This window comes from Martes martes, assembly GCF_963455335.1.
Source record: "Martes martes genome assembly, chromosome: X".
Taxonomy (NCBI): Eukaryota; Metazoa; Chordata; class Mammalia; order Carnivora; family Mustelidae; genus Martes; species Martes martes.
The window spans coordinates 107,185,647-107,213,384 of record NC_137897.1 but is presented as its reverse complement, the minus strand read 5'-3'; the positions used below and the strand labels follow the sequence as shown (position 1 = coordinate 107,213,384).

Here is a 27,738-nt window from a genome sequence, read left to right as displayed (position 1 = left end):
ACAAAAGGGTAGACATGTGATAAATCAAATATTTTAAAATGCTAATTTGGGGCATGTTGCTGGCTCAGTTGGAAGAGCATGCAACTCTTGATCTTGGAGTCATGAATTCGAGCCCCTGTTGGGTGTACAGATTACTTAAATAAAACTGTAAAAAAGGGGGCACCTGGGTGGCTCAGTGGGTTAAGGCCTCTGCCTTCAGCTCAGGTCATGATCCCAGGGTCCTGGGATCGAGCCCCACATCGGGCTCTCTGCTCAGCGGGGAGCCTGCTTCCCCCTCTCTCCCTGCCTGCCTCTCTGCCTACTTGTGATATCTGTCTGTCGAATAAATAAATGAAATCTTTAAAAAAAACTGTAAAAAATTAAAACGTTCATGATAGAATCTAGGTACTGGGGCGCTTGCATGGCTCAGTGGGTTAAGCCTCTGCCTTCAGCTCAGGTCATGATCTCAGGGTCCTGGGATCAAACCCCCACATCGGGCTCTCTGCTCAGTGGGGAGCCTGCTTCCCCCTCTCTCTCTGCCTGCCTCTCTGCCTACTTGTGATATCTGTCTGTCGAATAAATAAATGAAATCTTTAAAAAAAACTGTAAAAAATTAAAACGTTCATGATAGAATCTAGGTACTGGGGCGCTTGCATGGCTTAGTGGGTTAAGCCTCTGCTTTCAGCTCAGGTCATGATCCCAGGGTCCTGGGATCAAAGCCCCACATCGGGCTCTCTGCTCAGTGGGGAGCCTGCTTCCCCCTCTCTCTCCGCCTGCCTCTCTGCCTACTTGTGATCTCTCTCTCCATCAAATAAATAAACAAAATCTTAAGAAAACAAAAAGAATCTAGGTACTGCGTATAGAAGTGTCCACTACATAATGAATTAAGCTTTTCTATGTGTTTGAAATTGCTCATAATAAAAGATTTTAAAAAGATATATGAGGGGCACCTGGGTGGCTCAGTTGATTAAGCATCTGCCTTCAGCTCAGGTCAAGATCTCGGGGTCCTGGGATCGAGCCCCACATCAGGCTCCCTGCTGAGTGGGGAGCCTGCTTCTCCCTTTCCCTCTGCCTGCTGCTCCCCATGCTTGTGCTCTCTCTGTGTCAAATAAATAAATAAATAAATAAAATCTTTAAATTTTTAAAAAAAAAAAAATCTAAAAATCTTCAAAAAAACATTTAGGGGTGCCTGGCTGGCTCAGTCAGAAGAATATGTGAGGCTTGATCTCGGGGTCCTGAGTTCCAGCCCCAGGATAGGTGTAGAAATGACTAAGACTAAATAAACTAAAAAAAAATTTAATAGATAAATAATAAGTCCCTCGAATTTGACCAAAATCACCAAGATGGTACATAAATGACTGCACTTTTCTCTGGAAAGAAACAGTTAAGAGCACCATCAGTTAGACAACCAAGGCAGAAACTGGGCAGTCACCCTACACTCTTCCTTCTCCTGTCCCTTTTGTCCCCATCACTGACCCGCATCAAGTCACCATACAGAAAACAGATCAAAAGCAGTGCTGCCCTGGTTGAGCTCTTTCACGTCCGGTCGGCCCCTTAGTCATGCTCCATGGCAGCCCCAAGACACTCCTGCTAGTCTGGGGCCTGGTAGGAGACCGCCTGAGAACCGCAAGGCAGAACGGTGTGATTGGGACATCCAAGCTAGAAAGATCAGAGTTGGAGTCCACTTCTGCCACGTAACTAGCTGTATGCCTCTAGTCATGCCACAGCCTCTCGGAGACTGGGTCTCACCTTCTGTAAAATGGCAGCAGTGGATCCCAGCAACAGGGCCATTCTCAGGATGAACTCAATCACTGTAAAAAGCAATATAACATCGCTCCTGGCCCACAAGAGGCGTTCAATACGATTCTCCTTACCATTGCACACAGGACCTCCCTCCATGACCTGGTTTCTGCCTACCCCCCGTTTTAGCTTCATCTCTAGCTGTACTTTCTAAACCCCAAAACTTATGCTGGTAGACATGCTCAACTCCTCACAGTCCCCCAATCACATCATCCTGCTTCAGACTTCCAAGCTCTTTGTTTTTAAAGATTTTATTTATTTATTTAACAGGCAGAGATCACAAGTAGGCAGAGAGGCAGGCAGAGAGAAGAGGGGGAAGCAGGTTCCCTGCTGAACAGAGAGCCCGATGCGGGGCTCGATCCCAGGACACTGAGTTCATGACCTGAGCCGAAGGCAGAGGCTTAACCCACTGAGCCACCCAGGCGCCCCAACTTCCAAGCTCTATATCACATTGATCTCCCTCCTGGAAATGCTCACCCACCCATTTATTTCGCAAATACTTTTTCATTCCCTCCATTATATCCTCCTTGTCCCTTTTCTACAGGGCCACCTCCTTACTCAGGACTGGGAACTTCGAGAGGACAGAGACCATACCTACTTGAGTTTGTATTCCCAACACTTAGCCCAAAACCTAGAAGATGGTAGGTGTCCCGTTAATGTTTGCTAAGTGACTATAACAGAAAGCAAATTATAAGCAACTTATATTCTATAGTAAGTTCTCAACACTTACGCGGAGAGCACAAGCATCTTTTGCTGTGCCGTCTTTGGTAATAAAACATCCTATCGGAAATCCTGTTGTGCAGTACTTTCCATCCTCAATAACGTGACACCATATTACTGGCATATTATCAATAATCCTAAATATAAATATTTTAAAAATAAAAGATTTAACAAGCATGCATATCATACCAAGCAATACCAACATCATCTTGCATATATTTAGTTCAAATTTGTATTCAAAGTCACAAAAAATAGTCTATAATTTCAAGTATCAATTAAAACTACTTTTTTTAAAAAAACTACTGAAAGGACTTAAAATTTTTAATCAAAGTCACAAAAATAGTGTACAGTTTCAAGTATTAAAACTACTTTTTTTTATAAAAAACTACTTCTGAAAGGACTTAAAAAATTAAGTCATGCTATCTCAGTGTTATCGAAACTTACCAGTGATGTTGATAATTTAGTTGTATCCCTTTCTTCAAAAAAGCCAGCTTTTTCTTGTGGTCGTCATTTCCTTTATCGTAGGATTTTACGCAGACTTTTTTACACGTTTCTGTCTTGTTAAAAGAAAACTGTTAAGAAAGATTTAAAATAATTAAAGATTTGACTACATTTTAGAAAACAAGTGTCACAAAATAAGCACTTTACCTTACAGATAAAACTTTTCCTCAGAGATTTCAGTATGCCATCAGCCTCAACACTATCTCCTTTGAATTTCAATTCATACCTGAAATGATTACACTACACACACACACACACAAGAACACACACACATGTCATGATCCCAGGGTCCTGGGATAGAGCCCCAAATCGGGCTCTCTGTTTGCTGGGGAGCCTGCTTCCTTCTCTCTCTCTCTGCCTGCCTCTCTGCCTACTTGTGATCTCTGTCAAATAAATAAATAAAATCTTTAAAAAAATTTTTTTAAAAAGCTAATGCCTGACACACAGACCAAAGAAACAGATCAACAGAGAACCCAGAAACAGAACTCTACAAATATGCCTTTGTGATTTTTTGACAAACATGCAAAAGCAATTCAGGGAAGTAATGAGAGTCTTTTGAACAGATAGTGTTGAAGCAACTTGACTTCTACATGCCAAAAAAAAAAAAACAAACCCAAAAAGCAAAACCCAAAAAATTCTGTGGGGCACCTGGGTGGCTCAGGTGCCACCCAGCTCAGGTCATGATCCCAGGGTTCTGGGATCGAGCCCCGCATCGGGCTCTCTGCTCAGCGGAGAGTCTGCTTCTTCCTCTCTCTCTGCCTGCTGCTCTGCCTACTTGTGATCTCTATCAAATAAATAAATAAAATCTTTTAAAAAATTCTGTAATTTCAATCCAAACCTCATATCTGATATAAAATAACCCAAAAAAAGATCACAGACTTAAATATATAAATTATAAAAGTTTCAGAAGGAAACATAAAAGAAAATCTTCAAGACCTAAAGGCTTATGTCATGTGTCCTTAGACTAGACACCAAAAACACAATCCATAAAAAGGAAATTTGATTATTGGACCTCATAAAAATTAATGTTTGCTCTGTGGAATACTCTGTTAAGAAGTTGAAAACACGGGCGCCTGGGTGGCTCAGTGGGTTAAGCCACTGCCTTCGGCTCGGGTCATGATCTCGGGGTCCTGGGATCGAGTCCCGCATCGGGCTCTCTGCTCAGCAGGGAGCCTGCTTCCCTCTCATTCTCTCTGCCTGCCTCTTTGCCTACTTGTGATCTCTGTCAAATAAATAAATAAAATCTTTAAAAAAAAAAAAAAAAAAAAGAAGTTGAAAACACGGGGCACCTGGGTGGCGCAGAGGTTAAGTGTCTGCCTTTGGCTTGGGTGGCGGTCCCAGGATCCTGGGATCAAGACCCGGAAAAACTGCTTCTCCCTCTTCCACTCCCCCTGCTCGTGTTCCCTCTCTTGCTGTGTCTCTGTCAAATAAATAAATAAAATCTACAAAAAAAAAAGATGAAGACACAGGGGTGCCTGGCTGGCCCAGTTTGTAGAGCACACTATTCTTGATCTCAGAGTCATGAGTTTGAGCCTCAAGTTGAGTATAGAGATTATTTAAAAATAAAATCTTAAAAAAAAAGATGATGGAAACAAAAGCTACAGACTGGGAAAAAACTATTTGTAAACTACTGCCCTAACAAAGGAATCACACCTAGAATACATAAGGAATTCTGAAAACTCAATAGTAAAGGAACAAACGATCCAAATATAAAATGAGTGAAAGAGGAGACAGGGGGCCTGGGTGGCTCAGTCGGTTAAGCATCTTGCCTTCAGCTCAGGTCATGATCCCGGGGTCCTGGGATCTAAGCCCCCCACATCAGGCTCCCTGCTCAGAGGGGAGTCTGCTTGTCTCTCTCCCTCTGCCTCTCCCCCTGCTTGTGTTCCCTCTGTCTCTCTCTCTCTCTCCCAAATGAATAAATAAAATCTTTTAAAAAATAAATTAAATAAGTGAGTGAATAAAAATCCTTAAAAAAAAGTTTAAAAGAAGCTAATCCCCGATGGTTTCACAAGAGTATACATAAATTAATATTGAGCAAACTACATACTTTTTTTTAAAAAAGTTTTATTTAAGTAATCTCCATACCCCATGCAGGGCTCAAACTCACAGCCCCGAGACCAAGAGTTGCATGCACCTCTGACTGAGCTAGCCAGTTGTCCCCAAACAATACACTTTCAATATGTGCAGTGTATTGTACTTCAAGTAGACTTCAATGAATTTGGAAAAAAAGAAGAAAAAAGTTAATGCCTTCATAATCATAACTGCTTATGAAAACATCCCTACTCTATCCCCATATCTATTAAGGTATTGAAGGCAAAATCAATACATAATGACAGTCCAATGACATCTGCTTATACCACCTTACCCAAAATATGTAGGGACAATAAAGGAAACTGTTTTTCTTCACAAAGCAAAAATAAAATTTGGAAGGCAAAATGTTTATGTGGAACCACTCCCTACCGCAGATAGTTCGAAGAGCACATATTCAGGCATTCTTCCGACAATACCACATCCTATCTCCTTTCCTTTTTCTCTGCCTCCTTCTAAAACAGACTCTTTGTGGGGTACCTGGGTGGCTCAGTCGGTTAGGCTCAGGTCATGATCCCAGGGTCCTGGGATCAAGTCCTACATCAGGCTCCCTGCTTGGCAGGAAGCCTGCTTCCCCCTCCCCCACTCCCCCTGCTTGTGTTCTCTCTCTTGTGTCTCTCTCTGTCAACTAAATAAAATCTTTAAAAATAACATAAAAATATAACAGACTCTTTGCTACAATTTTAAGTAGCCAGTTCTGAAAAGATTCCATTTAAAATAATATTATATAAGATCCATTGAATAACCTTATAGGGAGATGATGTTATTCGTTCTCCGAATAGAACTTGTCCGAGATTTTCAGAAGGGTTTTTCTTCCCAGAGGCTTGACAGAAGTCAAAGCTAGAGGGAAAGTTCAAGGAAGGTAAAAAAAAAAAAAATCAGCAAAGAAATTCATCTTTGTAATTTCTCAAGCCTCTCCACTGTTAATGGTAGATACTTCTAAAAACATGACCCAGAAGGTGTCTAATTATGATTTATAGACCTCATTATTTTAAACTGTTTAACCTCTTATAACTATGAATTCATTTTTTAAAATGTTTATGGTACTGCTCTTGACTTTTATAATGTAGGTAATCACAATCTTAAAAAAAAACTCACAGTATCTTCAGGGTTAAACTTCAAATTACATTTTAAAAAAAGCAAAGAATAGTTTAAAATCTGTACTAATTCTAACCTGAGACATTTAGAAACTGCTGTTACCGGTTCTGATCAAAGGGGAACTTAAACAACAAAATCCTTTCTCAAATACAGGCCCATAAACTCACTCACAAATCAAATGGTTACCACATGGAAAGAATTACAACTGCCTTTAAGCAAATGGGAATATATAAAATTAAATATAAAATGGTAAAAGAGAAAATCAATGGTAGGCACGTGTAATATTTTAAATGCTCGTGCTAACACCCTATGTCTAAATGTGGTATATTAATGAAAATTAGACCTGGTTTTATTTCTGTTTAATTAGTAGAAATAAAGTAATACCAGAGGGAGCTACGATCATTTTTCTAAGAAGTGTAGCATTTGTTGCTATTCTCAAATGACTGATCTTAATCTTGATTATATGATACTGGCCCAATACTAAACTAAGCACTTGCATCCATTAAAAGTCTTAGTAGGGGGGCACCTGGGTGGCTCAGTGGGTTAAAGCCTCTGCCTTCAGCTCAGGTCTTGATCCCAGGGTTCTGGGATCGAGCCCCGAGTCGGGCTCTCTGCTCGGCAGGGAGCCTGCTTCCTCCTCTCTCTCTGCCTGCCTCTCTGCCTACTTGTGAGCTCTGTCTGTCAAATAAATAAACAAAATCTTTAATAAATAAATAAATAAATAAATAAATAAATAAAAGCCTTAGTAGAAACCTCCCTATCCCATGTTTTAAAAATAAACTGCACTTCTGCAATGATTTTTTTGAAGTTCAAAATATAGTAGATTTATAATTTGTTTTCCTTACAAAAATCAAGTATGGCAACTTCCTAAACTTTTGAGCATTTGCCTCACACTGAAAGCACTCTGTTTTAATTTTGTTCCTGTTACTTTTATTACAAAATTGCCACCATATTTCTTAATATATCCAGGGATTTCATTCACTGTCTTTAAAAATTTAAAACACCCTTTTGATAAAACACCTTTAACACAAAAATATAATAATTACGATGTAACTGCAGTTATATCAATTATATCAGATACAATGACAATACTTATAACTTACGTATTATATTCATAAGGCAGGACAGATTCTGTTGAGTCCAATCTATTTACAAATAGTGCTATTGATGACTACAAAAAGAAAGAAAACACTAATTAATAATACAAAATAAAAAAGGTAGCACTTGTAAAATACATAACAAAGTAAGTGAAAGGTAATTAGGTCTATTGCTCCCATCAATGTATGACTGTGCAATTATAAATTTATAACTTTGCACAGTGTTATACATGTATAACAATATGGTTATAAATTTTTAACACAGTACAGCTATAAATTCATAACATTTCATTTAGGTGGCATCATTGGAGTCTCTGAAAACATCAGTTTTTCAGACATCTCATCCATTCTTAACCTTTTTTAATTATAGAACCCTTTGAGAATGTGATGAAAGCTATGGGCCTTCTCCCCAAAAAGCACACATACTCACCAAAGTCTCTGTTCAGGTTTCAGAGGCTTCCTAGGGCCTCTGGAGTCCATGGAATTCAGGTTAAGAACTTGAGATAATTAAAGCTACCTGCGTAAGAACTCTCCTTGTATTATTTTAACCATTTTTATAAGAATCATTCTAAAATACACTTCATTCTTTCCTATCTTAAACAGAACATGGTGATCACAATTTAACCTTCCTTGATGGCTCAGGGTCATTTTGAACATCAATCCTTGTACCAGCTTTGACTCTGTGACATCCTCAGGATCAAACTAAGTGAACACTATTTGCCCCAAAACTACACTGCGATAGGGACGCCTGGGTGGCTCAGTTGGTTAAGCGGCTGCCTTCGGCTCAGGTCATGATCCCAGCGTCCTGGGATCGAGTCCCACATCGGGCTCCTTGCTCCACAGGGAGCCTGCTTCTCCCTCTGCCACTCTGTCTGCCTGTGCTCACTCTCTCTCTCTCTCTCTGACAAATAAATAAATAAAATAAAAAAAAAAAAAACTACACTGCGATAGATGGAACCCACACCCCTACTACCCACACCCCTCACCCCTACCAAAGAGCTTCAACTTCTTTGTATAGATTTTTTGTCTTTCTTTTCAGCTGTCAGTTGTTATGACGCCTCTTCTCCCTTCTTCTCCCACCCCTGTTCTGCTAGAGAGCAAGCCCTCAACTTGTAAAATAAATCACAGATTTGTTAAAACTAAATCAAAAAGACTGAGAGCATGAGGGTTAGTGCATGAGCATTAGGATATCTATTCTGGCTTTTCACAGGATACTTCCACTTACTTTCCTGGATCTCAGCTGGGTTCTTGATAATCTACAAGATAGGGCTGTTTTGTTTTTGTTTTTTTTTAAGTAGGCTCCATGCCCAGCGTGGAGCACTATGTGGGGCTTGAACTCACGACCCTGAGATCAAGACCAGAGCTGAGATCAAGGGTCAGACACCTGACTGAGCCCCCAAGGTGCCCCAGGATAGGATTTTTAAAGTGACTAGAACAGCAGAACTTTAGTGAACACTATTCTTGTTCAAAATCCCATAAACTGCTTTTTTTTAAATTGAACATCTGCTATCATCTTTACCATACGGTTAGATTTTTTTTTTTTAAGAGGATGTAGAAAATCATCAAGTTTGCGGGGCGCCTGGGTGGCTCAGAGGGTTAAAGCCTCTACCTTTGGCTCAGGTCCTGATCTCAGCGTCCTGGCCTGGGATCGAGCCCCACATCGGGCTCTCTGCTCAGCAGGGAGCCTGCTTCCCCCTGCCTCTCTGCCTACTTGTGATCTCTGCCTGTCAAATAAATAAATAAAATCTTTAAAAAAAAAAAAGAAAATCATCAAGTTTGGGACAAATATAAATAGCGTTACTTTAACTCTGTAAGAGTATTGTATCTGTACTTAATGAAACCTTGTCAGAAATTCAGCAACAGCAACATATATCAGTTAGAGTTTTATAAAGGTGAATAGAGAAAAGCAAAGGACAGCAGATAATTAAGGATAATAGTTCTCATCTAGAATCCCAAAACACAACATACATAAGATTCATATTTTAAAATGCATATCTGGAGCTTACTATATTTAAAAGAACCTTAATGGTTTCACAAGTCAAATGAAGAAAAGAGAAATTATTCAATAATGGTGTTAAGATAACTGGTCAGTGATCTGGGGGGAAAAAAGTTAAGCTGGATACTTACTTAATACATACACCAGGAAATATCAATCTTATTTATTAAAATTTAAACCATAAAAGTAATAGAAGAAGCCATGGGAGAATTATTTTATAATCTTGGCTGGCTTGATTAAGACCTTTCAAAACAGGGCACAAAAGTCAGAAAACAAATAAAAATTTGATATATTAGAATAAAAGCCAATTTTTCTAAATGGCAAAAAACAAAAACAAAAACAAAATACAATAAACAGGGAGGTAGGAAAAGAAAAAATGAAAAGATGGGATTGGGAGGGAGACAAACCATAAAAGACTCAATCTCAAAAAACAGACTGAGGGTTGCTGGGGGGAGGGGGGATGGGAGAGGGTGGTGGGGAAATGGACATTGGGGAGGGTATGTGCTATGATGAGTGCTGTGAAATGTGTAAACCTGGCGATTCACAGACCTGTACCCCTGGGGATAAAAATACATTATATGTTTATTAAAATAAAAAAATTTTTAAAAAAATACAATAAACAAAACCAAAAGACAACTGACAAACTTGGGAAAAGAATGTCACAGATAAAGGACTAGTTTCCTGATTTAAGAGTGTCCACAGAACCAAAAAAAAGTGTCCACAAATCAATTTTTTAAATGTCCAACCTTATAGAAAAATGAGAAAAGAATATATAGATAGTTCACCAAAAAGAAAATACAAGTTGTTTTTATTTATATGAAATGATTCTCAATTTTAAAAAAGACTCCTGATAACAGCAATATAAATTAAAACCATAAGACACAATTTTTCACCTATAAAATTGTCAAAGATCTAAAAGTTTGACAACACGTTGTCAAGCTGTGGAGAAGCAGGCACTCTCACCCACTGTCTGTAGAAGTGTAAATTAATGCAACCTCCGTGGAAAGCAATTTGAGGATATCAAAATTGCTAAGTGCATCTATTCTTTGACTCAGCAATTGCATTCCTAGGAATTTACTCTATGGCTACTCTCATATGCAACAATGTTAAGATCAAGAGTATAGAAACAAGCGGGAACCTGGGTGGCTCAGTGGGTTAAAGCCTCTGCTTTCGGCTCGGGTCATGGTCCCAGGGTCCTGGGATCGAGTCCCGCATCGGGCTCTCTGCTCGGCGGGGAGCCTGCTTTCTCCTCTCTCTCTGCCTGCCTGCCTGCTTGTGATCTCTTGTCTGTCAAATAAATAAATAAAATCTTAAAAAAAAAAAAAAAAAAAAGAAAGAAACAAGCTAAATACATAAATAAGGGACTATGGAAATCAAGTATACAACATCCTTATAATAGAATGTTATACCATTAAAAAAGAACAAGGGTGTTCTTTATATAATGATATAAAGTGATCTCTAAGCTATATCGTTAAATGATAAAGGAACCTGAAGGTGAGAACAGTATGCTCCCATTTGTGTAAAAAAAAAAAGGAAAAAATTATATAAACACATATTTGTTCATTTAATCAAGAAATCCCTAGCAGGATATGAGAAACTGACGATATTGGTGCTCTCCAGGGAGGGATACTATGTGACTAAAAGACCCAGGTAGATGAGACCTTCACAGGGAAAAACCTCTTACCTGCCTGTATCCTTCTATATTATTCTAAGTGAGATCATTACAATCAAGGGGATGAACAGTTTCAAAAACTTTGATATATATTTCAGATTGCTTTACAAAGGGTTGAAGTTTAACTATTAAACCAATCTGAACGTCATCACAAGGCAGCAAAGAGACAAGTCCAGGTGGAGGGGCATTGTACAGGAAAAACAGACTGATCCCTTTTACAAGTTAATGTTATGAAAAGAAAAAGCAGGGACTGTGCTTAATTAAAAGAACCACAGACTATAGTAAAGAGATGCAATTTGAGGTCCTAGATTGGATTCTGATTTGGTTATTTCAGGGATAGCTAAGGAAATCTATGAACTTGGTCATACATGAGATAAAAATGTATTCATGTGGAAAAAATCTGTCGATGTGGAAAGATAGAGTTGTTAATAGAAAAGTGCAGGTTATGGGATGGTTAAGCGTCTGCCTTCAGCTCAGGCTCAGATCATGATTCCAGGGTCCTGGGATCCAGTCCCACATGGGGTTCCTTGCTCAGCAGGGAGCCTGCTTCATTTCTCTGCCTGCCACGCCTCCTTGCTTTTGCTCACTCTCTCTCTGACAAATAAATTTCAAAAATCTTTTTTAAAAAAAGGAGAGAAACAAGGCATTGATTTAAAAAAAGAAAGAAAAGTGCAGGTTACAAAAAACATGGATACCATGATTTTATTTAGGTAAAAAATGTATATGGACTTTCTTTTTTTTTTATAGATTTTTTTTTAAGATTTTATTTATTTATTTGACAGACAGAGATCACAAGTAGGCAGAGAGGCAGACAAGAGAGAGGAGGAAGCAGGCTCCCGACCAAGCAGAGAGCCTGATGAGGGGCTTGACCTCAGGACCCTGGGATCATGGCCTGAGCTGAAGACAGAGGCTTTAACCCACTGAGCCACCCAGGCACCCCTATATGGACTTTCATTCATCGCTAGTGGGAATACAAAATGGTACAGCCACTTTAGAAGACAGCTTGGCAATTTCTTTAAAAAAATTAAATATAGGGGTGCCTGGGTGGCTCAGTGGATTAAGCCTCTGCCTTCGGCTCAGGTCATGATCTCAGGGTCCTGGGATCGAGCCCCGCATCAGATCTCTGCTCAGCGGGGAGCCTGCTCCCCCCTCTCTCTCTGCCTGCCTCCTCTCTGCCTACTTGTGATTTCTCTCTGTGTCAAATAAATAAATAAAATCTTTTTTTAAAGGGAAAAAAGAAGGAAAAAAAAACTAAATAGGGACGCCTGGGTGGCTCAGTTGGTTAAGCGGCTGCCTTCGGCTCAGGTCATGATCCCAGCGTCCTGGGATCGAGTCCCACATCAGGCTCCTTGCTTGGCGGGGAGCCTGCTTCTCCCTCTGCCTCTGCCTGTGCTCGCTCTCTCTCTCTCCCCCTCTCTCTCTCTGAAAAATAAATAAATAAAATCTAAAAAAAAAAAAAAAAACTAAATATACTCTTAATATACAATCTAGCAGTGATACACCCTGGTATTTGCCCAGAGGAGTTGAAAACATAAGTCTACCCAAAAACCCGCACAATGTCTATAGCAGCTTTGTTCATCAATGTGAAAACTTGGAAGCAACCAAGATGTCTTTAGTAGGTAAATATATGAATGAATTGTGGTATGTCCAGATAACGGAATATTCAAAACTGAAAAGCAATGAACCATTAAGCCATGAAAAGACACAGAGGAACCCTAAATGCATATTACTAAGTAAAAGAAGCAAGTCTGAAAAGTCTCCGTACTGTATGATTCCAACTATAAGACATTCTGGAAAAGGCAAAACTATGAAGACAGTAGATATATCACTGGTTGCCAGGGATTAAGAGAGGAACTGATAATAGCAGAGAGCATAGAGAATGTATAAGGCAGTGAAATTACTCTATATGATATTATAATGATGGATACATGTCATTACACATTCCTCCAAACTTCACCAAGGGTGAACTGTAATGTAAACTATGGGCTTTGGGTGGTAATGATGTGTCAGTCCAGGTTCATCAACTATAAGGAATGTAACACTCTGGTAGGGGCTGTTGATGAAGAAAGCTAGGCATGCGTGGGGGCAGGGCTATATGGGAACTCCACTCTCTGCTCGATTTTGCTGTAAACCTAAAACTGCTCTAAGAAATTTAAAAACTCTATTAAAAATACACATGTGGGGTGCCTGGGTGGCTCAGTCGGTTAAGCAACTGCCTTCAGCTCAGGTCATGATCCTGGAGTCCCAGGATCAAGACCCGCATCGGGTTCCTTGCTCACTGGGGAATCCACTTCTCCCTCTGACCCTCTCCCCTCTCATACCCTCTCTCTCTCTCTCTCATTCTCTCTCTCAAATATATAAATAAAATCTTTAAAAAAATATACATGTGGGTATGAGTATGTGTAGAAAAAGAATCTAGAACATATGGTAAGATAGTAATAGCAGTAATTCTCTAATTAGAAATGTTTTTCTTATTTTTGCCTACCTGCATTTTCTAATCATCTATCATGCATGCTACTGCTTTTGTAAGAGCAAAAGTTTCAAAACTAAAAAAAAAAAAATCAAGGGGCTGAATGCTACCAAATGAAGTAAGTTTAGAGCGTTAAACCTAAAAATGAGAGACTCACCAAAAGACAGAAGGCAAAAACTCAGAATAAAAAGTAGAACACATGTAGGGATGCAAGTAACAGCCCAAAAAGAAAAGAGCTTACGGAAAAATTCCAGATATTTGTTATAGTTAAAGATCATGTTTCTTTGCTAGGAAGCCTGATGAAATAAAGAACAGAAATTCAGGATGAGGAATTACCAGAGAAAAGGCAGACATAAAAATATTTTGTAAATGCCATTTCCTACATTACACGTGTTGGGCAAGATGTTGGCTCAAAACATTACTATCAAAACTTCACACAGGAAAAGGCAAGTTCCATGTTTTAAGGGCAAACTTGCTGCCCCTAAAACTGACCTTTAAAAAAAATACTGGAAAATGGGACACGTGGGTGGCTCAGTCGGTTAAGTAGCTGCCTTCAGCTCAGGTCATGATCCCAGTGTCGTGGGATCAAGTCCCACATCTGCCTCCTTGCTCATCAGGGAGCCTGCTTCTCCCCCTGCCTGCAGCTCCCCCTGCTTGTGCCCTCTCTGATAAATAAATAAAATTTTAAAAACAAAACAAAACACCCTGGAACTTTCAAGTTGGTTAAGTCTATAGTTAAACCACACCCAGCACTGTTCTCAACTTCCCAGTGCCTTTGTGGTGCCCTATGACAGAACACTACCCCATTCACTAAATTAGGGAACTAGGAGTCAGAAAAATAAGTCTTATTCATTAGTATCTTTTGAACTGATTACTTGCCCCCCCCCAAAATACAACACACAACCTTTTTTAGTCTCAGCTTAGTTATAGAAACCAGGCTGCTGAAGAAAGGAGTCAGGAAATTATTGGAGAACTTCAAGAGGACAGACACCTGTGCCCCAGTGGGAGGAGCATGCAACTCTTGATTTTGAGGTCTTGAGTTCAAGCCCCAGTTGGGTGTAGAGATGACTTAAATAAACTTTAATTTAAAAAAAAAAAAAGAAAAAGAAATCTCGGGACGCCTGGGTGGCTCAGTTGGTTAAGCGGCTGCCTTCGGCTCAGGTCTTGATTCCAGCGTCCTGGGATCGAGTCCCGCATCGGGCTCCTTGCTCAGCAAGGAGCCTGCTTCTCCCTCTGCCTCTGCCTGCCACTCTGTCTGCCTGTGCTCACTCTCTCTGACAAATAAATAAATAAAATCTTAAAAAAAAAAGTTTAAAAAAAAAGAAATCTCTGCCTAAAGAAAACAAATAATGATAATAGTTACCATTTATGGAAAGCTTACTAAGCTTACTAAGCACCAGGTATAGTTGTCATTGCTTTTCATACATTGTCTCATGTCATCCTCTCAAGTCTGAGAGGTAAATAATACCTTGATGTTTACAGGTAAAGGGCCTAGGGGAGACAAAAGTGCATTAACAAGAATTAGGGAGGTAACAAGCAGGCTGCTGGAGGAGTGAAGAATGACAGAAAGGAAACATGGTGGGGCTGTATCTAAGACCACAGCGAGGCGGATGGAGGGATGGGTGAAATAGCTGATGGGAACTAAGCAGCGCACTTGTGACGAGCTCCTGGTCTTTGTATGGAAGTGTTGAATCACACTAAATTTTACACCTGAAGCTAATATAACACTGCATGTGAACTGACTGGAATTTAAATCAATTTTTTTAAAAAGACCATGGTGAGTGTGTGGGAGAGAGTACAAGGGAGACAACGGGAAAAGGAAGAAGAGAGCGAGCGGACACACCCCAGGCCGCGGAAGAAAAGGAGCTGCGACAGAAGAGGAGGAGCTAAGCGGAGGAGCAGCCAATAGGGAGGGAGGAGCTCAGAGGAAGGAGGAACAGAAGGAGCTAAGAAGGGCGGTGGAGAAGCACTGCGGAAAGGAGGAAGCAAGGGCTGCCTGGGTGGCTCAGTCGTTAGGCGTTTGCCTGCGGCTGGGGTCATGATCCACGCGTCCTGGAATCGAGCCCCTCCTGGGGCTCCCTGCTCGGTGGGAAGCCTGCTTCTCTCCCATTCCCCCTGCTCGTGTTCTCTCTCTGTCTCACTCTCCTACTCTCTCTGTCAGATTAAAAAAAAAAAATCTTCAAAAAAAAAAGAGGAGGAAGCAAGGGGGCGGGCCCAAAGGGAAAAGAAAGGGAAAAGAAAGAAGGAGGGGTGGAGTCAGGCAAAGAGGGAGGGACCCAGAGGGGAGATTGGAAGGAAGGGGCGGGGCTAAGTGGAAGGGAGGGCGGGCCCCAGGCACCGGGGGCGGGGCCTAGAGGGAGGGGCGGGGCTGCGAGAGAAGTGGGGAAGGGAGGGCGGGGCCCAGGCACCGGGGGCGGGGCCCAGAGGGAGGGGAGGGGAGGGGCTGCGAGGGAAGTGGGGAAGGAAGGGGCCCATGCACGGGTGGGGGGGCCTAGAAGGAGGGGAGGGGCCTAGGGGGACTGCGAGGGAAGTTGGGAAGGGAGGGGCGGGGCACAGGCGCCGGGGGCGGGGCCTAGAGGGAGGGGAGGGGAGGGGAGGGGACGGGACGGGACGGGACGGGACGGGATGGGACGGGACGGGACGCTGAGATGAAAGAGAAATGGGGGAAAAGGAGGAGCTCTGAGGACGGAGGAAGAGCTGAGCGGGAGTTGGGCGAACGGAGAGTAAGGGGAGGGGCCGAAAGGGAGGGAAAGAGAATCTGGGAAAAAGAGAGGTCCGGATCCTCCACGTGCGAGGCTCAGAGATAGAACCGCTGAGACACACCCACAGAAAGGGCTGTGGCGTTCTGGGTCAGAGGCGAAAGAGCTCGCGACCGTGGTCTCCCCCCCGGCGTGCCCCCTACCCCTGCCGGAAGCCTTCCCCCTCAGATCTCACTGCCTCCCACTGGTCCTCACCTTGCAGGTTGCAGTCTGTCGGGCCGCCTCGCAGAAGTTAACTGGAGCCAACCCGGGGAGGTAGAAGGCCGCGCTGGGGGTGGCCTGAAGCCCCAGGAACAGCCACAGCCCCAGCAGCCACCTCAGCCCGGGGAGGGCGAGCCTGAGGCGGCAAGGGTTGGTTCCCACGCGGAAACCACGAGTACTCATTTGAGGAGCCGGCTTAGGGCTCGGGGGCGCACTACAGGCGAGATCTAACCAGTGGACGGGAGAAACGGATATGATAATTCGGCTGGTGGGACTAGAACTCCAGGGAAAGCCACTTATTCCGATGAAACAGTGGCTTGGAACCCGTTGCTAGGGCCCCAGGCTGCCCATATGAGCGCGCGTAGTACGCATGCGTGCGGGTTCCCGCTACGTCTTCCACACACCCCCCACCTTCCCCACTCCCCCCATCCCCCACCCACAGCCCGGCACTTTCCCGCGGTTCGAGGTGCCTCAGGGAGCGGGGGAGGGGGGCAAGGGAGGCTGGCTGAGAGGTCTCAGCATGCAACATCACAACTAAACAGGGTGTTGTGTCCTCCCCGAGTTTGCCTCAGTCCAAAGTAGCAGTGTTACCCCCCCCCCATTTTCACTTTTTCCTGCCGGGTGGTGGGACAAGAAGGGGGAAGAGGGGAAATTCCGGGGCCAAGCTGTCCAGTATGGTGGGTGTTAGGCGCTTAAAATGCAGCCAGTCCAAAATTGATGTTCCATAGGGCCAAGTGGACACCCAGTATCAGGGACTGCTTGGAAAAAGGAATGCAAACCTTTGCGTTTTTATATTGATTGCATGTCGAAACAATAATATTTTGGGTCAGTTGCATTGAATAAAATATTATTAAAATTAATTTCACCTGTGTTTTGTTTTTGTTTTGACAGACAAAGATCACAAGTAGGTAGAGAGAGGGCCCGACAGAGAGAGGGGGGAATCAGGTTGCCTGCTGAGCAGAGATCCCAAAGCGGGGCTCAATCCCATGACCCTGAGATCATGACCTGAACCACCCAGGCGTCCCTCACCTGTTTTTTTTTTTTTAAGTATGATTGCTAGGGGCACCTGGCTGGCTCAGTCCATAGAGAATGGGCCTCTTGATCTCAGAGTCATGAGTTCAAATCCCATGTTGGGCATGGAGCCTACTCTAAAATAAATATAAAAAAATAAAGTGTGGCTGCTAAAACATTTAAAATGACACGTGGCTCATGTCATTTTTTTTATTCATTAAAGCACTTTTAATATAAATAAATTCTGCGGAAATAATACAGCAAAACAAAGCCATGCACTGATATAAATTAACCAGTTCAGCTATTCGATATTTTTATGTTGTCTGTGATGATACATGGATTGCTCAATGTGAAATAAGTTCTGGCATCATTCCTACCCGGGAGACACAACTTTTATTTTACGTTGATGACTTAAGCAGAATACGTTTATTATATTGTGATTCAATGGTAATCTGAAAAACCTTAAAAATCACCTTAAGAAAAAAAAAAGCACAAAAAGAAAGAAAAGAAAACCATAATAATCACATCCTAGAGACTGTCAGGTGAACTTATCCTAAATATGTTCTCTGACGTATTGTTGACATACAATATCACATCAATTTCAGGTGTACAACATAGTGATTCCACAAGTTCACTGGCATTCCATTTCCGTTGGACAGCTCATGTCTAGGGGAGGAGGGTGGAAGGGGCAAAGACGAAAGAAGACGGAGGGAGAGGGCAGGGTTGCTCTCAGTCTTTGAATGAAAGTTTTTCCTCTCGTAGCTCCAGGGATCTTATTTTTCGACCTCTGTAGGAATCCTTGTCGCCCTCACCTTCTGCTCCTTGTGCTGTCCTATAATGCAAAGTGCTTGTATTTGGACCTAGACAGTAGTGTAGGCATCATACAACAAAGACAGCAGAAGAGCTGATCATTTTTCCTCCTTGTCTGTCAAGAGCTTTGGAGAACAAGAGGTCACTTGTGTACCCTGAGACCAGTGCGCCTCGCCATTCTGTCCAAGTTCCCTCGCTCCGAGAGGTCTGCGTCCTCTGTTGATTGGCAGCCTGCGATTCCAGGCCGAACAAAGGCAGCGAACCGGCGGTTACCAGAGGCCTGTAGAATTTAGTGACTTAACTCCTGGATCAGAGAGGCAGGAAAAGTGGCAGGAGAAAATGTACCAATGATCAGAATTCCGGGCGTTGTGAGGGTGGGGAGAACGAACTTGACCACGTGGACTGGAGAGGCCCTTGTAAAGATTTGGAGAAGGGTATAAGGTGATCAGAAGGGGCACCACTTTTGTGAAGAGGAACAGGAAAGAGCAGTAGAGCCGTCACGAATTGAAGCAACCAGAGCTTGAATAAAACTCTTGCGTTTTGCCACTGTGTTACCAGCCCTCTCTGGTCAGTCTTTGGCTGAAAAATTGTACGTGTTAAAATAAACGGCATGCTCGGCCAGCCTTCGAGGCCTGGGCCGGGACGTCTACCGGCTGAGCTAGGGCCCTGCGGGCCGGGACTGCAGCGGGGACAGGGCGTCCTACTGACCGAGCCCGGGCGGCCCACCGAGTGCGGGGAACGTGCACGACGGGGCTCCCCGGGGCTGGTGTGTCACCCAAGTGACCTACAGGAGACCGGCCCCAGCCCCTGCGGAGACCCATAAGCTGGAAAGAGCAGCCGTCAGTCGGTTTGCGAGCCTTTTGGCCCCGTCCCCATCCTCATCTACAGTTCAAACTGGAGCTTTGACGTCTTCCATAAAAGCTGCCCTGAGGTGTCTGTTAAACTCAAGAAGTAAAGCATCACCGAGGGCTATGTCCCCATTCTCAGCAATAAGACACAGCCCTCCGTTGTCCCCACTGTGTGATTGTCACGAGGTCCATCCACCTGAAAGCGGGGGCGGGGGGAGGGGGGGCTCGTTCTGGTGGATTCTCCGTGCTGCCTGTGCTCCAGGAAGCCATTCACTAGGCAGGCCTGGCTTTGCTCCGCTCCAAGGCTCCTCCTCCCCCATGGGCCAATTTGAAGACCTCTTCCAGAGTGAGGCCTGACGGCCACCTGTAACTAGGGATAGCTTTATTTATTCCTTTCCAGTTCCTATGCCTCTCATTTCTTGTTCTTGCCTTGTCCACTAAATAGGATTTCCAATAGGATATTGAATAGAAGTGCAAGCAGACATCCTTACCTGTTCTCCATCCCAAGGGGAAAGCAGTATGATACAGCTATAGGCTTTTTTTTTTAAGATTTTATTTATTTAGTTGACAGAGAGCACAAGCACACAAGCAGGGGAAGCGGCAGGCAGAGAGAGAGGGAGAAGCAGGCTCCCTACTGAGCAAGGAGCCTGCATGTGGGCTCAATCCCAGGACTCTTGGATCATGACCTGAACAGATGACAGCTATAGGCGTTTTATACTTGTCCTTTTTCAAGTTAAGGAAGTTCTTTTCTCTTCCTAGTTTGTTGAAAGTTTTTATCATGATGCAATATTGAATTTTATTCAATTTTTTGGCGGTGTTTCTTAGTAATATTCTTAATATTCTTAATAATATGATGCATTACATTGACATTTAAATGTTGAATGTATTTCCAGAATAAACCCCGCTTGGTTGGATGATATGTTAAAAAAAAAAAAAAAAGGCAACAACAAAACAAATAGGGCTATGTTTTGGCATAGAATGCAAAATTTGCAAGGCTTTTAAAAGATAAAATTCAAGGGGCACCTGGATGGCTCAGTTGGTTGTGCGGCTGCCTTCAGCTCAGGTGATGATCTGAGGGTCATGAAATAGAACCCCACATTGGGCTCTCTGATCGATGGGGAGTCTGCTTCTCGCTCTCCCTCCGCTGCTCCCCCTGCTTGTGCTCTCTCACTCCTGTACTCTCTCTCAAGTAAATAAATAAAATCTTTTTAAAAAAATTAAAAGATAGGGGCACCTGGGTGGCTCAGTGGGTTAAAGCCTCTGCCTTCAGGTTGGGTCATGATCCCAGGGTCCTGGGATCCAACTGTGCAGGCTCTCTGCTCAGCAGGGAGCCTGCTTCCTCCTCTCTCTCTGCCTGCCTCTCTGCCTACTTGTGATCTCTGTCAAATAAATAAATAAAATCTTTTTAAAAAATTAAAAGATAAAAGATAAAATTCAAGAGAGAGAGGCAAACCAAGAGACAGAGACTTAACTATAGAGAACAAACTGATGGTTATAAGAAGGTAAGTTGTGGTGGAGGGAAACAGGTGCTAGGATTTAAGAAGTGCACGTGTGATGAGCACCTGGTGATGTATGGAAGCGTTGAATCACTATATTGTACACCTGCAACTCATATTACACTCTGTTAACTAATTGGATTAAAATTAAAACTTTAAAAAAAGATAAAATTCAAAGAAATTAATTTCTTAATGTAGGCTATGCCCCAAACTCCAGGGAGACATGGGTTTTCCCTTCTGTGCCATTAGGAGTATTTTAGTGGAGAGTGAAGAATACATTATTCATTTTATTTGCTTACTTTTCTCTTGTGCTCTACTGAAAGTAAGCTCCTTAAGCACAGGATCCTTTTTTTGTTTTCATGTTCCTAGCACAGACCCAGGCACTTGGTAAGAGCACATGGAAGAAGAAAACTTTGTCTCTACCCTTCAAGGTTCTTTTGACTGGTCTATGAATTACACGGACATAAGACAGATTAACAGGAGAAAAATCTAATTTAATTACGTACGTATGGGGAATCCACAAAAAACAAGAGATTTCAAAAAGAGGAGAAAATGACGTTTGTGTTATTCCGGACTAAAGGAAAGGGAGTAGGGGTCTGGGCTTAAGGAAGGCAGGCAATCCACAAGGAATTGGAAAAGAGCAAATATTTTGTAAACATATGTTTGCCAGGCTGTACAGAAACAATGGGACACAGAAAAGAATTTTTTTTAAGATTTTATTTATTTATTTGACAAAGAGAGAACACAGGTAGGCAGAGAGGCAGGCAGAGAGAAAGAGAGGAGGAAGCAGGCTCCCTGCCCAGCAGAGAGCCCGATGCGGGACTCGATCCCAGGACCCTGAGATCATGACCTGAGCTGAAGGCAGAGGCATAACCCATTGAGCCACCCAGGCGCCCACAGAAAAGAATTTTAACAGACTTTGCTAAGTTCCCGTCTGTCTACCACACCTAAATTATGTTATACTACAGTTGTCTGTCACTATAGCTCCCTTTCTAGAACAGGACCTCTGTCTGGATTCTTTGGGGATGGGGGGTGTGCACAGAGAGAGGGAGAGAGAATCTTAAGCAGGCTCCATGCCTGGTTGCAGAGCCCAACACACAGGGCTCTACCTCAGGCTCCTGAGACCATGACCTGAGCCAAAATCAAGAGTTAGATGCTTGGGGCGCCTGGGTGGCTCAGTGGCTCAGTGGGTTGGGCCTCTGCCTTCAGCTCAGGTCATGATCTCAAGGTCCTGGGATGGAGCCCCGCAGCCGGCTCTCTGCTCAGCGGGGGAGCCTGCTTTCCTCTCCCTCTCTGCCTGCCTCTCTGCCTACTTGCGATCTCTGTCTCTCAAATAAATAAATAAAATCTTAAAAAAAAAAAAAAGAGTCAGATGCTTAACTGACTGAGCCATCTAGGCACCCCAAGATTCTCTTAGGCACTTAAGGGGAAGATAAAAGAAGAAAAACTTCCTGGAGCTCCTGGCTGCCTCGGAGGGAGGAGACTGCAAATCTTGATCTCAGGGTCCTGAGTTCAAGCTCCATATTTGGTGTAGAGATTACTTAAATAAATAAATAAATAAACTGAAAAAAAAGAGAAAAGAAACATTTCCCTAGTTTCCCATTTCTTAATAATCAGCCTAGGGGGAAAAAAATAATAATCAGCCTAGGGAGGCCTGGCTGGCTCAGTCGGACTCTTGATCTCAGGCTCAGTGAGTTCAAGCCCCGTGTTGAGCACAGAGATTATTAAAATAAATAAAACTTAGGGAAAATTTTGGAAAAGAAAAAAAAAGAATCAGACTAAAATAATCCATATGCCCAAGAGACACATTTGGGGGTGTCAAATTTTGCCACCAACAAGCACAATGCATCGATTCAGAGTAAATGAATTTGTATATATTTTACTTCATTTAGAAGTCAAAAGAGGATGCAATCAAAAGATGGGAGTATGTGTAGATAACCAGGATAATCCCCCTTTTTTTACAGCAGTAGAGTCTGCATAGCTCCTGCCCATCCATCTTTCACGTTATCCCCCCAGGTAGACAGGGTAGTCATTTTATGTGAGAAAACTGAGGCCCAGGGCAGCTAGTTTGCTTGTCCAAGATCACACTGTATTAGAGGACCAAGTCGAAGGAAGGAAGCAGATCCCCTGATATCTAATTTAGTTCTGAAATATAGTGGAATTAAAAGGAAGTGCCGGGGTGCCTGGGTGGCTCAGATGGTTAAGCTTCTGCCTTTGGCTCAGGTCATGATCTCGCAGTCTGGAAATCGAGCCCCTGCTCAGTGGGGAGTCTGCTTCTCCCTCTCCCCCTACTCTTCACCCCTGCTGGTGCTCTCTCTGTCTTTCGGTCTCCCAAATAAATACACAACATCTTATAAAAAATAATAAAAGGAAGGGCCAAGTGGTAATAAAAAAGAAATAAACTCATTTTATGGAGCTAGAAATTCGACAGTTACATCAGCTATGAAACACGCAAGTAAAAGCTTGAGTGAAGCATATGAACCTGAAGTTGGGAACTCCCTTTGGCAGGGGTGCACAGACAGATTCAACCATGAAATTTGTGATACGCATCGTCACTCAAACGACTTTGGGAAAGGAGAGAAACACAAAGAATGGCACTTCACAAAAGCTGGTACTTCAGGGGCACCTGGGTGGCTCAGTGGGTTAAGCCTCTGCCTTCAGCTCAGGTCATGATCCCAGGGTCCTAGGATCGAGTCCCGTATTGGGCTCTTTGCTCAGCAGGGAGCCTGCTCCCCACCCCCAGTCTGTCTCTCTGCCTACTTGTGATCTCTCTCTCTGTCAAGTAAATAAATAAATAAATCTTAAAAAAAAAAAAAGAAAGTGGGTACTTTGGCCTACACTAAAGACTACGTGTGAAATGAACGAATATAGAGACTAGGTCTGTAATGGTTCCTCTTTAATAGTTCCTTTTTCCCTCCATTCGAACTATTTCGAGTTAAAGATATCCATGTGACAGTTCCCATCCTCTTTCCAGGTCTCTCTGGCATGTATATACCCAAATTAAGGAGTGGAACAAAGGAATACTGTGGTCCGGTGAAATCATGCTCTATTTAAACCATGTTTCTAAATCAGCATATTGGGACATCAAAAAAAAAAAAAAAGAACTAATGTGCCAAGGTAGGCAAGGGTGCCAACTCCAGGGGCCAGATCATACCTTTCATAGTTTGCTGACAGGGCTGGTCTAGCTTCCCCCTGGGGCCTCCTGCCTTCACTCACTTTTCCTTCCCGGTTCCCCCCAAACCTAAATAGGTTTCTTTCAAACTGGTAGTGTAAATCTCATCATCTCATACGCTCCCTTAAAATCCTTTTCTGCACAGGGGGACTGGCCAGCTCAGTTCGTAGAGCATCCCACTGTTGGTCTCAGGGTCATGAGTTCAAGCCCCACACTGAGTGTAGAGATTACCTCCAGAAAAATTAAAATTTAAAAATCCTTTGCTAGGGCGCCAGGGTGGCTCATTTGGTGAAGTGTCTGCCTTTGGCTCAAGTCACGATCCCAGGGTTCTGGGATGGAACCCTGCATTGGGCTCCCTGCTTGGCTCCCTCTCCCTCCCACTCCCGTGCTCTCTTGGTCTCTCACTCTCTCTCAAGTAAATAAATAAAATCCTTAAAATAAATTTAAAAAAAAATCCTTTACTGCACAAATCAGTGTAATGTGGGGGGCCTGGATCGGATCCTGGCACAGAAAAAGGACACTAGTGAGAAAATTGGCTAAAGCCAAATAGAGTCTTAGTTTGCTTAATACCGTTGAACTGATGTTTATTTCTTCCTTTGATCATTGTACCATAGTTACGTAAGATGTTCACATTAAGTGAAGCTCAGAGAAGGGTATATGAGACCTCTGTGTACTATTTTGGCAACACTTCTGTAAATCTAAAATTATCTAAAGTAAAACATTGAAAAACTCTCCTACTGACTCTCCATTGCCCAAAGGGTTAAGTTCAAATTTTGCTTAGCAAGGTTGCTCCACCCAACACACACCTCTCCAGCATCAACCTTCCAGTGTGGATGGGGGTCCGCTCCCACAGTCACTCTGATCGTGCTCTACAGAATGATTTTTAGTTATGTGGAGAGGCCATTCTCTCTAGCGGCTGAACAAATGGGTCCTTGCTATTCCTGGGTCAAGTGCGTTCTGCTGACACTCATCCCCTCTCCCATCTCTGGCTTGGCTGAAATCTTGATCCTGTATTTCAGCTCATAATCTGGAAGCTGATTTTCCCAGCGTATGTTCCCTGACAAACCCCCACACTACACATATCCCGCCCATACACATCACACCCACACAGAGAGTTCGATCAAGTGTGCCTTGAATGTATTCTGCTGTACTCTATGTATTACTTCTGATTTGTCACTTTCACACTGTTTTGCAGTCCTGTCTGCCCTCCTGCCCCCCCAGCCCTGGGGTCAGTTGTGAACTCTGGATCTTCCCCTTCTATCCACACCTACCACTTTCGTGGTATAGCAAAAGGCCATTAAAGTAGATTGACCTCACGGGTTTAACCCTTTGAAGGTTAAGCTTCCCATTTGAGTAATGATTCTTGTAATTCATATTCTCTGATAGGCTGAACAGGAAGAGTTTTAGTTTTTCCCTCTGTACTATAGAGTTTCTGGCCAACAATCATATTTTTGCGCCAATATCAACTTGTTACCGAAGGATACATAGATCCCTGTATTACAGAAATCATTGCAAAATGATCACCACAGTAAATCTAGTTAACACCCATCACCACACATAGTTATCTTTTTTTCCTTTTCTTCTTTCTTTTTCTTTATTTTTTAAAAGATTTCATTTTGGGGGTGCCTGGGTGGCTCAGTGGGTTAAGCCTCTGCCTTCGGCTCAGGTCATGATCCCGGGGTCCTGGGATCGAGCCCCACATCGGGCTCTCTGCTCAGAGGGGAGCCTTCTTCCCCCTCCCTCTCTGTCTGCCTCCCTGCCTACTTGTGATCTCTCTCTCTGTCAAATAAATAAATAAAATCTTTTTTTAAAAAAGATTTTATTTTTAAGTAATCTCCACATCCAACATGGGGCTCAAACTCACAACCCCGAAATCAAGAGCCCATCAGGCCCCTCACAAAAAAAAATTTTTTTTAAGATGAAAACTTTTAAGATTTACTCTCTTAGCAACTTCCAATTACACAATACAGTATGAACTATACTTAATATGCCCTCTATATTCATGAACTCGGTTTTTTGTCATTGCATTTTTTTTGGTGTTTGTTTTTTTGTGGGGTTTTTTTGTTTTGTTTTGCATTCCACATGTAAGTGAGATGGTTGTCTTTCCTGTCTGACTTACTTCACTTAGCGTCATGTGCTCAAGATCTATCCATGTTACAAATGGCAAGAATTCCTTCTTTATTAAGGCTAAATAATATTCTGTTGTATATATTATACCACATTTTCTTTATCCATTCATCCATTGATGGATATTTGGGTTCCTTTCTTATCTTGGCTATTGTAAATAATGCTTCAGTGAACATCAGAGAGGGGTTATATCTTTTTAAATTAGTGTTTTCATTTCCTTTGGATAAACACCTAGAAACGGAATTGCTTGATCATATATATGGTCTTTCTATTTTCAATTTTTCAAGGGACCTCTACAATGTTTTCCATGGCTGCACCAATTTACAACCCCACCAACGGTACACAAAGGTTTCCTTTTCTCCATATTCTTGCACACACTTATTATTTCTTGTCTTTTTGATAGTAGCCATTCGAACAGGTGTAAGATGGTATCTCATTTGATTTTGATTTGCATTTCCCTGAAGATGAGTGATAGTGAACATCTTTTCATGTGTCTGCTGTCTATTTGTGTATCTTCTTTGGAAAATATCTGTTCAAGTCCTCTGCCCATTTTTTTTTAACTTTTTTTTAAAATTTATTTGACAGAGAGAGAGATTACAAGTAGGCAGAGAGGCAGGCAGAGAGGGAGGGGGAAGCAGGCTCCCCGCCGAGCAGAGATCCTGATGCGGGGCTCGATCCCAGGACCCTGGGATCATGACCTGAGCCGAAGGCAGAGGCTTAACCCACTGAGCCACCCAGGTGCCCCTCCTCTGCCCATTTTTATTTTTATTTTTTTAAAGACTGATTTATTTATTTGGGAGAGAATGCACTCACATGGGGGTGGGGGGAGCAGAGGGAGATGCGGGGCTCAATCCCGAGGGGACCCTGGGGTCCTGACCTGAGCTGAAGGCAGACACTTAACCGACTGAACCACCCAGGTGTCCCTCCTCTGCCCATTTTTAATCAGATTATTTTTTGTGTGATTTTGTTTGTTATTAAGTTGCATGGGTTCTTTATATATTTTGAATATTAGCCCCTTATCAGATATATGATTTGCAAATATTTTCTCTCATTCAGTAGATTTCCTTTTCATTTTGTTGGTGGGTTTTTTTTTTAAAGATTTTATTTATTTATTTGACAGACAGAGATCACAGGTAGGCAGAGAGGCAGGCAGAGAGAGAGGAAAGGAAGCAAAAGCAAAAGATTGCTATTCTGGGTCTCTAATGGTTTCATACAAATATTAGGATTGTTTGTTCTATTGTCTAGTGGTTCTAGAAAAAACCTTATATTCTCTAAAACAAAAGGGAGCAGTGAGAAGGGTGGTATTGTTTTTCATTTTGCCAATCTCCTTAATGTCTGGCTTCATAGAAGATAGCCAGATTCTCCTACTTGCTTCTGCATTCAATTTGTGGTGATATCACATGTCACACAGCCTCAGGACTACCTCACATTCGGAATTATTATGCAATTTTTCATCTTGTGAATGCACTGGATGCGTCTCTGGATCCTTCCAGAGTTCTCGAACCAAACTTTGAGAACCTCTTGACTAGAGCATTAACCTAGTGTTAACCGTGGACATAATGAGATATTTAGGAGTTAAAACTGATAGGATTTGGTGATTGATGGATGATACTGTGGGCTGAGGTAGAGGGAAGGGTCATGCTGATTCAGAGGCTGTTGATTTGCACAAGTGGCTGGGTGGTGAAGCCATTCAGTGAGGCATGGCATCAGGAGAGGACCAGCTTTAGGGTGAGAGAGAGAGAGAGATCAGGAGGGTTTTTTGGAACTGATAAACCTGAGGAGACCCTGAGAGTTACAGATGGAGATTTATTTTTTTCATTTAAATTCAATTTAGTCAACATATATTGTATTACTCATTTCAGGGGTAGAATTTAGTGAGTCGTCAGTTGCCTA

The 27,738-nt window shown here is 42.6% G+C and overlaps 1 protein-coding gene across 1 annotated transcript in view; it reads right to left on the bottom strand.

The window, feature by feature from the left end:
• The window catches only part of LOC308337668 (transmembrane 9 superfamily member 2-like), a gene marked incomplete at its 5' end in the record, with an annotated part of 81,921 nt that extends 65,357 nt beyond the window's left edge, over positions 1-16,564 (bottom strand). Inside the window, 5 exons of the mRNA XM_080795795.1 lie at positions 2,510-2,636; positions 2,944-3,071; positions 5,835-5,928; positions 7,290-7,357; positions 16,376-16,564. Of these exons, the coding sequence (XP_080651921.1) occupies positions 2,510-2,636; positions 2,944-3,071; positions 5,835-5,928; positions 7,290-7,357; positions 16,376-16,564 (606 nt within the window). The remainder of the gene's footprint in view (positions 1-2,509; positions 2,637-2,943; positions 3,072-5,834; positions 5,929-7,289; positions 7,358-16,375) is intronic.
• Positions 16,565-27,738: the final 11,174 nt, after the last annotated feature.